The 13,380-nt window shown below is 44.1% G+C and overlaps 1 protein-coding gene across 6 annotated transcripts in view; it reads left to right on the top strand.

Annotated features, from left to right (window-relative positions):
• CACNB2 (calcium voltage-gated channel auxiliary subunit beta 2) overlaps positions 1–13,380 on the top strand; it is a 324,896-nt gene that overhangs the window by 163,171 nt on the left and 148,345 nt on the right. Inside the window, exon 1 of one of the 6 annotated variants that reach the window (XM_056519218.1) lies at positions 7,236–7,493. The exons of the other annotated variants lie outside the window; for them this stretch is intronic. Within the exon in view, the coding sequence (XP_056375193.1) occupies positions 7,461–7,493 (33 nt within the window). The 5' untranslated portion in view covers positions 7,236–7,460. Of the gene's footprint in view, positions 1–7,235; positions 7,494–13,380 lie in introns of those variants that run through there. 6 annotated transcript variants of the gene reach the window in all.

Consider the following 13,380-nt stretch of genomic DNA (forward strand, 5'->3'; position numbering starts at 1 on the left):
CAAGGATATAGGTGAAACATGAAAATGCAGTTAAAACATGGAGAGCTATACAGCTATGGTGTAATAGATGCAAATGTGAAACTATGAAATAGTGAGGCACTTAGCTCGCAAATTTGTCTCCGCCGGCGGTCAAATAGCTTGGACCGTCCCACCGCGATAAGGTGGCCTCATTGGGACGGACCCTACACTGTGAATATGCCTCTGTGTGAACAATTCAGTAAGCATGGCAGGGTCTGGAACATCCAAGACACCTTATATACACACCTGATAGAGGTGGGACGGTCCAAGCTATTTGACCGCTGGCGGAGACAAATTTGCGAGCTAAGTGCCTCACTATTTCATAGTTTCACATTTGCATCTATTACACCATAGCTGTATAGCTCTCCATGTTTTAACTGCATTTTCATGTTTCATCTATATCCTTGTGCTGTGTAAAAAATTGTAGTGTAATACTGTTATTAGTGGCCACATTGTGACTATGTCCTTTAAAGGGGTTATCCACACTTTCACACATGTAGCGTATTTGACGCTGCGGATGCGCTACTGACCATCCCTAGAGTCAACCTCCTGCTGTGCCCGTGCTTCCTGTGTTGTCTGCTTGTAGCAGCAATCCACCACTACCAGCAGACACACAGGGATCTGCAAGTCGCGCACGCAAGTGCAGTGTACTCACAGACATAGCTCAGGGAGTAGTGGAGCGACAGCGATGTCTTGAGCAAATTGTGCATGCGCACGCAACTTGCAGATCCCTTTGTGTCTGCTTGTACTGGCGTATTGCTGCAATGAGCAGACAAATCCATAAAATCACATTGTCTGATTTTTAAAGAATTTATTTGCAAATTATGGTAGGAAATAAGTATTTGGTGACCTACAAACAAGCAACATTTCTGTCTCTCACAGACCTGTAACTTATTTAAGAGTCTCCTCTGTCCTCCACTCGTTACCTGTATTAATGGCTCCGGTTTGAACTTGTCATCAGTATAAAAGACACCTGTCCACAACCTCAAACAGTCACACTCCAAACTCCACTATGGCCAAGACCAAAGAGCTGTCGAAGAACACCAGAAACAAAATTGTAGACCTGCACCAGGCTGGGAAGACTGAATCTGCAATAGGCAAGCAGCTTGGTGTGAAGAAATCAACTGTAGGAGCAATTATTAGAAAATGGAAGACCTACAAGACTGATAATCTCCCTCGATCTGGGGCTCCACGCAAGATCTCACCCCATGGTGTCAAAATGATCACAAGAACAGTGAGCAAAAATCCCAGAACCACACGGGGGGACCTAGTGAATGACCTGCAGAGGCGGGACCAAAGTAACAAAGGCTACCATCAGTAACACACTACGCCGCCAGGGACTCAAATCATGAAGTGCCAGACGTGTCCCCCTGCTTAAGCCAGTACATGTCCAGGCCCGTCTGAAGTTTGCTAGAGGGCATTTGGATGATCCAGAAGAGGACTGGGAGAATGTCATATGGTCAGATGAAACTAAAGTCGAACTTTTTGGTAAAAACTCAACTCATCATGTTTGGAGGAGAAAGAATTCTGAGTTGCATCCAAAGAACACCATATCTACTGTGGGGGTGGAAACATCATGCTTTGGGGCTGTTTTTCAGCAAAGGGACCAAGACAAATGATCCGTGTAAAGAAAAGAATGAATGGGGCAATGTATCGTGAGATTTTGAGTGAAAACCTCCTTCCATCAGCAAGGGCATTAAAAATGAAACATGGCTGGGTCTTTTAGCATGACAATGATCCCAAACACACCGCCTGGGCAACGAAGGAGTGGCTTCGTAAGAAGCATTTCAAGGTCCTGGAGTGGCCTAGCCAGTCTCCAGATCTCAACCCCATAGAAAACCTTTGGAGGGAGTTGAAAGTCCGTGTTGCCCAGCGACAGCCCCAAAACATCACTGCTCTAGAGGAGATCTGCATGGAGGAATGGGCCAAAATACCAGCAAAAGTGTGTGAAAACCTTGTGAAGACTTACAGAAAACATTTGACCTCTGTCATTGCCAACAAAGGGAATATAACAAAGTATTGAGATTAACTTTTGCTATTGACCAAATACTTGTTTCCCACCATAATTTGCATAAATTCTTTAAAAATCAGACAATGTGATTTTATGGATTTTTTTTCTCATTATGTCTCTCATAGTTGAGGTATACCTATGAGGAAAATTACAGGCCTCTCTCATCTTTTTAAGTGGGAGAACCTGCACAATTGGTGGCTGACTAAATACTTTTTTTCCCCACTGTAAGTCATCTCTAGTATTTGAAAAAAAAATATGGAATGTCCAGCACAATGAAAATTATTTGCAGTTTTTTTTTTTTTTTTAAATTAATGTTGCATAAAACATCTTACATCCACTTTAGAACACAAGAATAAGATTTGACGTGTTTCAGCTATTAGGCCTTAGCCATAGTTGGCATATATGACAAATGAAACGCTTCAGATCTTACTTTTGTATTCTCATATGGATGTAAGCTGTGTTGATTTTTCTGCAACTTTAACCTCTTAAGGACCCATGACGCATGCATACGTCTCCGCACCCTGGGCTTTAAGGACCCATGACGTATGAGTACGTCATGGCGTTTTCCGGTCCCTGCCGCGCGCCGGGCAGAGATCGGAAGCGGATGCCTGCTGAAGCATCCAGGGCAAACGCCGAGGAGGGCCATGTAGGCCCCCCATGTCGGCGATCATCGCAAATCGCGAGGGAAATCGCCCTTGCGATACAGTGAGTATCAGGCTGCAAGTTTGCGATGCAGCAAATTTTGCGCGGCAGCTCAAACTCGCAGCGGGAAACTCGCTGTAATCCCCCACTCGTGTGACTGTACCCTAAAAACACTACACTACACTAACACAAAATAAAAGGTAAAAAAACACTACATATACACATACCCCTACACAGCCCCCCTCCCCTCCCCAATAAAAATGAAAAACGTCTGGTACGCCACTCTTTCCAAAATGGAGCCTCCAGCTGTTGCAAAACAACAACTCCCAGTATTGCCGGACAGTCGTTGACTGTCCAAGTATGCTAGGAGTTTTGCAACAGGTGGAGGCACCCTGTTTGGGAATCACTGGTGTAGAATACCCCTATGTCCACCCCTATGCAAATCCCTAATTCAGGCCTCAAATGCGCATGGTGCTCTCTCACTTTGGAGCCCTGTCGTATTTCAAGGCAACAGTTTAGGGCCACATATGGGGTATCGCCGTACTCGGGAGAAATTGCCTAACAAATTTTGGGTGGCTTTTTCTCCTTTCACCCCTTATGAAAAGGTGAAGTTGGGGTCTACACCAGCATGTTAGTGTAAAAAAATAAATTTTTTACACTAACATGCTGGTGTTGCCCTATACTTTTCATTTTGACAAGAGGTAAAAGGGAAAAAAGCCCCCCAAAATTTGTAATGCAATTTCTCCTGACTACGGAGATACCCCATATGTGGGCGCAAAGTGCTCTGGGGGCGCACAACAAGGCCCAGAAGGTAGAGTGCACTATGTACATTTGAGGTGATTTGCACAGGGGTGGCTGATTGTTACAGCGGTTTTGACAAACGCAAAAAAAAAAAAAAAAAACACATGTGACCCTATTTCGGAAACTACACCCCTCACGGAATGTAATGAGGGGTGCAGTGAGAATTTACACCCCACTGGTGTCTGACAGATCTTTGGAACAGTGGGCTGTGCACATAAAAATTTTTGTACAGCCCACTTTTCCAAAGATCTGACAGACACCAGTGGGGGGTAAATGCTCACTGTACCCCTTGTTACGTTCCTCAAGGGGTCTAGTTTCCAAAATAGTATGCCATGTGGGGGTTATTTTGCTGCTCTGGCACCATAGGGGCTTCCTAAATGCGACATGCCCCCGAGCAAAATTTGCTCTCAAAAAGCCAAATATGACTCCTTCTCTTCTGAGCATTGTAGTTCGCCCGTAGTGCACTTCAGGTCAACTTATGGGGTAACTCCATACTCAGAAGAGATGGGGTTACAAATTTTGGGGGGTATTTCCTGCTATTAACGCTTGCAAAAATGTGAAATTTGGGGGGAAACACACATTTTAGTGAAATTTTTATTTTATTTTTTTACATATGCAAAAGTCGTGAAACACCTGTGGGGTATTAAGGCTCACTTTATTCCTTGTTACGTTCCTCAAGGGGTCTAGTTTCCAAAATGGTATGCAATGTGTTTTTTTTTGTTTTGTTTTTTGCTGTTCTGGCACCATAGGGGCTTCCTAAATGCAACATTCCCCCTAAAAACCATTTCTCCAAAATCCCCTTGTCGCTCCTTCGCTTCTGAGCCCTCTACTGAGCCCGCCGAACACTTTACATAGAAATATGATGTATGTCCTTACTCGAGAGAAATTGGGCTACAAATAGAAGTATACATTTTCTCCTTTTACCCTTTGTAAAAATTCAAAAATTGGGTCTACAAGAACATGCGAGTATAAAAAATGAAGATTGTGAATTTTCTCCTTCACTTTACTGCTATTCCTGTGAAACACCTAAAGGGTTAAAACGCTGACTGAATGTAATTTTGAATACTTTGGGGGATGCAGTTTTTATAATGGGGGCATCTGTGGGGTATTTCTAATACGAAGACCCTTCAAATCCACTTCAAACCTGAACTGGTCCCTGAAAAATTGTGAGTTTGGAAATTTTGTGAAAAATTGGAAAATTGCTGCTGAACTTTGAAGCCCTCTGGTGTCTTCCAAAAGTAAAAACTCTTCAATTTTATGATGCAAACATAAAGTAGACATATTGTATATGCGAATAAAAAAAAATGATTTGGAATATCCATTTTCCTTACAAGCAAAGAGCTTCAAAGTTAGAAAAATGCTAAATTTTCAAATTTTTCATCAAATTTTGGGATTTTTCACCAAAAAAGGATGCAAGTTGCCACAAAATTTTACCACTATGTTAAAGTAGAATATGTCACGAAAAAACAATCTCGGAATCAGAATGATAACTAAAAGCGTTCCAGAGTTATTAATGTTTAAAGTAACAGTGGTCAGATGTGCAAAAAATGGCCGGGTCCTAAGGTATAAAATGGCTGGGTCCTTAAGGGGTTAACTGGCATCCATGACTAAGGTGTAACAGCAAAAACCTGTCAGGTCTTACTCTTGTGTTCAAATGTGAATGTAAGCCATTTTATGCAACTTAAATTGTCATATATGACCAAGACGTAACAGCAAAAATGCACCAGATCTTACTCTTGTGTTCCAGTGTGGAAGTAAGACATTTTCTGTAATTTTAATTGGCGTATATGACTAAGGCATAGCAGCCGAAATGTGTCAGATGTTACTCTTGTGTTCCGATGGGGAAGTCTGCTGTTTTGGGACACTTTAATTGGCATCCATGGCGTCAGATCTTTCCCTTGTGTTCCAATGGGGATATAAGTAGTTTGATGCATTTTTAATTGGCATTAAATATGGACAGGGAAGCTGCACACTGGTGCAGTATAACGGGGGAGCAGAGCGACATCTTTACAGAGAACGGGGCGCAGACTGGGCACAGTATATGAGTAAGTTTTGATGGCCCCACATACAGGGAGCAAACTACCTTCAGGGGGTCCTACATACAGAGGACTAGCCACCTACTTGGGGGGGGGGGGGGAGGGAGCGTCCTCCATACACATACAGGGGCAAACTACCTACAGGGGGAAAAATACCTACAAGGGGTCCTACACGGGGCAAACTAACTACAGGACATAAACTAACTACAGGACATACCGTATATACTCGAGTATAAGCCGAGTTTTTCAGCACATTTTTTCGTGCTGAAAACGCCCCCCTCGGTTTATACTCGAGTGAACTCTCCGCCTGTAAATCCCTTCTCAGTGGTCTTCAACCTGCGGACCTCCAGATGTTGCAAAACTACAACTCCCAGCATGCCCGGACAGCCATCAGCTGTCCGGGCATGCTGGGAGTTGTAGTTTTAAAACATCTGGAGGTCCGCAGGTTGAAGACCACTGCGGCCTTCGTCATCATCCAGACCCCCCTTTGGTTTTCTACTCACCTCCCCTCCGTGGGAAGAAAGGGTGAGCTGGTCTGGGCCATCTATGTTGTAGGGACCGTCCGGTGGGGAGGGTTAGTCATTCCGGGCTGTCCATCTTCACCGGGAGGCCCTCTTCTCTGCTCCCGGCCGGTCCCAGACTAGTGACATTGCCTTGACGACGACGCACAGGGACGTCCGTACGCAGGGACATCACGGACGTCTGCTGCGCACGGACGTCCCTGTGCGTCGTCATCAATACAACGTCACTAGTCGGGGGCCGGCCCGGAGCAGAGAAGAGGGCCTCCCGGTGAAAATGGACAGCCCGGAATGACTAACCCTCCCCACCGGATGGTCCCTGCAGCATAGATGGCCCAGACCAGCTCACCATTCCTTCCCACCGAGGGGAGGTGAGTAGAAAACTAAAGGGGGGTCTGGATGATGAAGAAGGCCGCAGTGGTCTTCAACCTGTGGACCTCCAGATGTTTCAAAACTACAACTCCCAGCATGCGGCTGTCCGGCATGCTAGGAGATGCAGTTTTGCAACATCTGTAGGTCCGCAGGTTGAAGACCACTGATGAAGGGATTGACAGGCGGTGATGATGAAGGGGGGGGGGGGGGATGATGACAGGGGGGATGATGACATGGGGGGATCATGTATTTCCCACCCTAGGCTTATAGTCGAGTCAATAACTTTTCCAGGGTTTTTGGGGTGAAATTAGTAGCCTCGGCTTATATTCGGGTCGGCTTATACTCGAGTATTTACGGCAAACTAACCACGGGAGATTCTACTTACAGGGAACAAACTACCTACACGGGGCAAAAAACATGGGCGAAGTAGGTGCCCCACTGTCAAAAAAAAAATATTTTGATGTGTTCCAAGCTGAAAAAAGTTGAAAAACATCGCCTTAGACAAAGTCTAGACCTGACTCGTTATTATATTGATGGGGTGCAGGGAAGCTTATTTACTGTGTAATAGGCACATGGTGAACCCCCAAATATTACACTGAAGAGAAGCTCTGCTGAGAATTCCGTATCCATATAGTTCTCAGTGATTGCTGCTGGAGTCTATCATCACCCTGGAAAAAAAGACTTCTAAGTAGTCTGTGAAAGTTCCAACAGTCCCTGAACAGCCAATGAACTGTCTCCCCCCAGACCATGTGACCACCTTCATTTACCAGAACCCTGCATTATTTTCTTAAGTAAATCCTCCCATCCCTCAGTAACGGATATATACTTCCCAGGCAATGCAGCTCTGAGCCCACCGCAGCCTGTTGCACTGTGCTGACTGCAGCCTTGACTTATACATAGAGAGATATATACATATTTATAACCAGTATTTATTTGGGGAGAGGTCTGAGCGTGGGAAAGAGACATCGCAGTATTCCAGCTGTACAACAACAAAAACTCTTTGTCTTTCGCCTGATGGAAATGCTGGCTTCCTAGTTTATTTTGCTAGGGGGGACTACAGCAATGTACCTCTATGGCAACGAGGATTCGGATGAGGTAAGAGCAAAATCCATTGTAGCAGCTCCTCACCTTCTTTAAGGAATTCCCCAAATGGTGATATATAGACGACGTCACCTGCAAATACTTTATTTATTTGATTCTGTATTTATTTATTTGATTCTGTATTTATTTATGTATTTATTTGTTTATTTATTTATTTGATTCTGTATTTATTTATTCATTTATTTGTTTATTTATTTCATTCTGTATTTATTTATTTATTTATTTATTTAATTATTTGTGTATTTATTCATTTATTTATTTAATTTTAAATACTTTTGCATTACGTTTACAAACGAGGATTTCGTGAACAGAATTTCCGGAACTGCAGTTAAAGGGGTACTCCGGTGAAAAACTTTTTTTTTTTTAATCAACTGGTGCCAGAAAGTTAAACAGATTTGTAAATTACTTCTATTAAAAAATCTTAATCCTTACTCTACTTATTAGCTGCTGAATACTACAGCGTAAATTATTTTCTTTTTGAAACACAGAGCTGTCTGCTGACATCACGAGCACAGTGCTCTCTGCTGACATCTCTGTTCATTTTAGGAACTGTCCAGAACAGCATATGTTTGCTATGGGGATTTCCTTTTACTCTGGACAGTTCCTAAAATGGACAGAGGTGTCAGTAGAGAGCACTGTGCTCATGATGTCAGCAGACAGCTCTGTGTTTCAAACGGAAAATAATTTCCACTGTAGGATTCAGCAGCTAATAAGTACTGGAAGGATTAAGATTTTTTAATAGAAGTAATTTACAAATCTGTTTAACTTTCTGGCACCAGATGATTTAAAAAAAAAAAAGTTTTTCACCGGAGTACCCCTTTAAGACTAACACGTGCGCCGCAGAACTATAGAAGAGGGAGCGGAATTCGCAATTGATTCACTATGGTAGATTGTATATGCCATACAGAGTCTGGGGAAAGCTGGATGACTACTACCATGGTTAAGTAGCCCCTAACTTTAAAGGGGTACTCCGCTGGAAAACTTCTTTTTTTAAATGAACTGGTGCCAGAAAGTTAAAAAGATTTGTAAATTACTTCTATTTAAAAATCTTAATCCTTCCAGTAGTTAATAGCAGCTGTATGCTACAGAGGAAATTATTTTCTTTTTGAATTTCTTTTTTTGTCTTGTCCACAGTGCCACAGTGTCCGGAACTGTCCAGAGCAGCATAGGTTTGCTATGGGGATTTTCTCCTGCTCTGGACAGTTCCTGATACGGGCATCAGGTGTCAGCAGAGAGCACTGTGGACAAGACAAAAAAGAAATTCAAAAAGAAAAGGACAAATATTTTTTTTAATAGAAGCCGTTTACAAATCTGTTTAACTTTCGGGCACCAGTCGATTTAAAAAATAAATGTTTTCCACCGGAGTACCCCCTTTAACTCTTACACTTAATGGCTTAAGTTATGTCATGGGTCAGTGTTTTAAGGAATTTGTGGAGGAAGGGGGGGGGGGGGGGGGGGGGAAATACCAGCCATTGCTAGGATTCCATTGTATTTCCCAGCAGGCCAGGACGTGCTGGGAGTTGTAGTTTTGCAACAGCTGGAGGCACGCTGGTTGGAAAACATTGTATCCTACCAAGTAAATCGGTACCTATAGCATTGTTTTGCAACCAGTCTGCTTCCAGCTGTTGCAACACTACAACACCCAGCATGCCCGGACATGCTGGGAGTTGTAGCTTTGCAACAGATAATGGCATGCTGGTTGGGATACACTGTATTCTGCCTACTAAATCTATACTTTATAGCAGTGTTTTGCAACCAGCAAGCCTCCAGCTGTTGCAAAACTACAACTCCCAGCATGCCCAGACAACTGATTTCACTGTCAGGATTGCAATGTATGCGGGAGACGCTGCGAAATACCAACTACATCTATCCCAGTATTTCCTAACCAGGGTATCTCCAGCTGTTTCAAAACTACACCTCCCAGCATGCCTGGACAGCCTTCGGCTGTCCGGGCATGCTGGGAGTTGTAGTTTTGCAACAGCTGGAGGCACACTGGTTGGGATACACTGATTTAGGGAGCGGGTCCCCAATAGATGTTGCATTTAAGTGCTAAACATTTTAGGCAGTGCCAAAGGGATTCCTTATCCTGCCATCATGGGTAACCACCATGCCTACCCTGCGCCTGTGGACATTAGAGCAGTGGCCCTTCATGTTATACTGAATCTCATTCGTATCATTTATTCCAGACTATTGAATTGAGTCATGATAATTCTTGCAAGGTTATTATAGTTCATCTGGCTGCAGCCCCTACAAACATGTTTTTAATGTTCCTTTCTTCTTCTTCTTGACCCTACTGATTTATATGGCAATGACGATGCCAGGCCACTAGGTCATTTCCTATTTATCTGGTTTTGAGTCTATTTTTTGTAGAATAATAATTATAATTGTTGTTGTTACTATTATTATTATTATTGTTTTTATCATTTCTATTATTGTTGATATTATTATTGCTATTATTAATATTCATTTATTTATTTTGATAAATTTTTTATTCAATGCTTACAAAAAAAAACATCATACATCATAAAGCAGATGCTCTTACAAAAAATTTCACAGGAAATACAAAACTACACAATCGCTTTTACACTTTATTTTCTACCGCCCCCTCCCCCCTATTTTCCTTCCCATCCCCCCTCCCCAAAAAAATAAATAAAGAAAAAAAGAAAAAAACAAAGAAAAAAAAACCTCCTCCCTCTCCCCTACCTAGAATCCCAAATTTCCCACCTTTTCTTCCATGTAGCGGTCATTTTAACAGATATTTTGCTTTTGACCTTTCACCCTTTGTAACTCCAAGTACCATTCTAATTGGTATAGGATTTAATCAGATATCCATTTCCTCACTATTATTAACCTTACTATAATTGGTGCATTTAGAATAAGCTTCTTTTTTATAATAGATAATTTAGGAATTAAACCAAACAATATTATTAATATTACCGTATTTTTCGCCGTATAAGACGCACTTTTTCTTCCCCAAAACTGGGGGGAAAAAGTCGGTGCATCTTATACGGCGAATACACACACCTATCGCGGCGGTCCCTGTGGCCATCAACGGCCGGGACCCGCGGCTAATACAGGACATCACCGATCGCGGTGATGCCCTGTATTAACCCTTCAGACGCGGCGATCAAAGCTGACCGCCGCGTCTGAAGGGAAAGTGACACTAAACCGGCTGCATCGGGAGGGACCTTACCTGCCTCCTCGGTGTCTGCTCCGTGCCGGGATCCCCTGCATGGCCGGCGCTTTCCTTCGACGTCATCACGTCGTCGCGCACGCCGTCCCGTCATCCAATAGGAGCGGCGTGCGTAACGACGTGATGACGGCGACGTGATGACGGCGACGGAGAGCGTGGATCACGGGGAAGAAGACGTCCAGAGCGTCCGGGACACGGCGACAGCGATGGAGGGCGACATCCAGGGCAGCGGTGACGAGCGGTGACGGGTCCGGAGCGGCGGGGACAGGTGAGTACTACCTCCTATACCAGTGGTCTTCAAACCTGCGGACCTCCAGATGTTGCAAAACTACAACTCCCAGCATGCCCGGACAGCCAACGGCTGTCCGGGCATGCTGAGAGTTGTAGTTTTGCAACATCTGGAGGTCCCGCAGGTTGAAGATCACTGTTGGGTTCAGAATCTTTTTTTTCTAGATTTTGCACCTATAAATTGGGTGCGTCTTATATGCCGGTGCGTCCTATAGGGCGAAAAATACGGTAAATAATAATAATAACAACAACAATTATATTTATTATTCTACAAGACAATTGTCTCAAAACTCATTATTATTATTATTATTCTGAAGTTATTTATTTATATAGCGCACACAGATTCTGCAGCGTTGTACACTCGGATTGTTGAAGTTTCAAGATGAACAGTTTTAGAATAGAGTTTTAAAGTTCTAGTTGCACCTAGAGAAGCCATGAATGGGATTAGAGATGAGCGAACTTACAGTAAATTCGATTCGTCACGAACTTCTCGGCTCGGCAGTTGATGTCTTTTCCTGCATAAATTAGTTCAGCTTTCAGGTTCTCCCGTGGGCTGGAAAAGGTGCATACAGTCCTAGGAGACTCTTTCCTAGGAATGTATCCACCTTTTCCAGCCCACCGGAGCACCTGAAGGCTGAACTAATTTATGCAGGATAAGTCATCAACTGCCGAGCCGAGAAGTTCGTGACGAATCGAATTTACTGTAAGTTCGCTCATCTCTAAATGGGATGTTTGGATTTCATCTTTGAATTGTTCTCCTTGAGATAAGTGTTGTCAGCTGCTGCTCTCTATCCATCTATAGAAATAATATATTTGTTCAGCTGAGCCAAACCGTGCTAATGGAGAAGTTGGCCGAAGGACAACCGGCGTGTGTTTGCAGCCGGTACATGGTCATATTACTGCTCTGTATAACCTGCGGGAAAAAAAAAAAATGGAACCCATAGAAGTATATGATGCCCTGCTGGACCAGTTGTTGGCATAGAGTAGGTATTCTGCTATAAAGTATAGAGATGGAAGTCGGCACTCAAGGTAGGGTGTCCAAATAAAGTAAATTGTATTGGTCCAAACCCATACAGGTGGTGCGACGTTTCGACCTTACAATAAGGCCTTTATCAAGCATAGGTCGAAACGTTGCATCACCTGTATGTGTTTGGACCAATACAATTCACTTTATTTGGACACCCTACCTTGAGTGCTGTCTTCCATCTCTATACTTTATTGCATCTACCTGCCTTGGTCAAGCTCTGAGGACTGGCACCCACCTACCTCAAAAGGTTTATCGCTGTGCGCTATCCACACCTGCTCAGTAGGTATTCTACTAAGTTGTGACACAAGTTGGTCTTAACCAACGAGGTCGCCAATAAAGTTCTTAAAGGATGTACACCACAGGCTAGCGCTCCGAATGCTGTGTGCACGCTGCAGGAGTCTGCCACGCCCCCTCCCATAAACTTGCATCGAGGGGGCGTGGTGTGACACCACAATGGGGTGTGGTCAAACCGTGCAGCACGCACACAGCATTCGGAACTAAATGTTACGAATGCTGACCAGTGGAGTACCCCTTTAAGAGATTTTACTCAGCTTTCCCAAAACTACGCTCCTGGGCCCCAATGCAAAATCTGTAACAGGGCCCCACGTGCCGTTTATAATACTATAGACAGTGACAGACCAATATATGTTTTGGTACCCTGATATGCCTCCAATTTTATCCAATACCTTTAACCAAGATATTCTCCCCTTATAGCATGGTTTGTAAGGAAGAATATCTTCTATTATGGTGCCATACAGTGGCATTGTATGGTGGTGTGCCTTAAAGGAGAACTCCGGCATCTTCCACTGCTCCCATAATGCTGCTGGAATCAGTCTCTCGTTCTCCTTCCCCGGTCTTCTTCCTGCTCAGTACTGTCCAGCCTCAGCCGGTGATAAGCTGAGCAGCAGTGTGATGTAACAGGCACGGGCCAGGCCTTCTTCCTGGTGCCTGGGCCCGTTACATTACACCGCCACGTAGCTTATCACCGGCCGAGGCTGGACATCACTGTTAGCTAGACGATTAGCTGAGCCGCAGTATGACATGTCAGGCACCAAGAGCAGAAAGAAGACCGAGGCTGAAGAACGGGAGGGCGATTCCAGCGGCATTGACGGAAGGTAAGTTAAAGGGGTACTCCACTGGCCAGTGTTGGGAACATTTAGTTACGAACGCTGTATGTGTGCTGCGGGGGTCAGCCATGCCCACTAGTAATGTCACACCACTCCCCCTCAATGCAAGGCTATGGGTCGGGGCGTGGCAAACTCCACGCCCCTTCCCATAGACTTGCATTGAGGAGGCGTGGCGTGACCGACCCCGCAGTGTGCGCACACAATGTTCGGAACTAAATGTTTCAAACCCTGGCCAGGGGAATACCC

This window comes from Hyla sarda, chromosome 5 (assembly GCF_029499605.1).
Source record: "Hyla sarda isolate aHylSar1 chromosome 5, aHylSar1.hap1, whole genome shotgun sequence".
NCBI classification, from domain to species: domain Eukaryota; kingdom Metazoa; phylum Chordata; class Amphibia; order Anura; family Hylidae; genus Hyla; species Hyla sarda.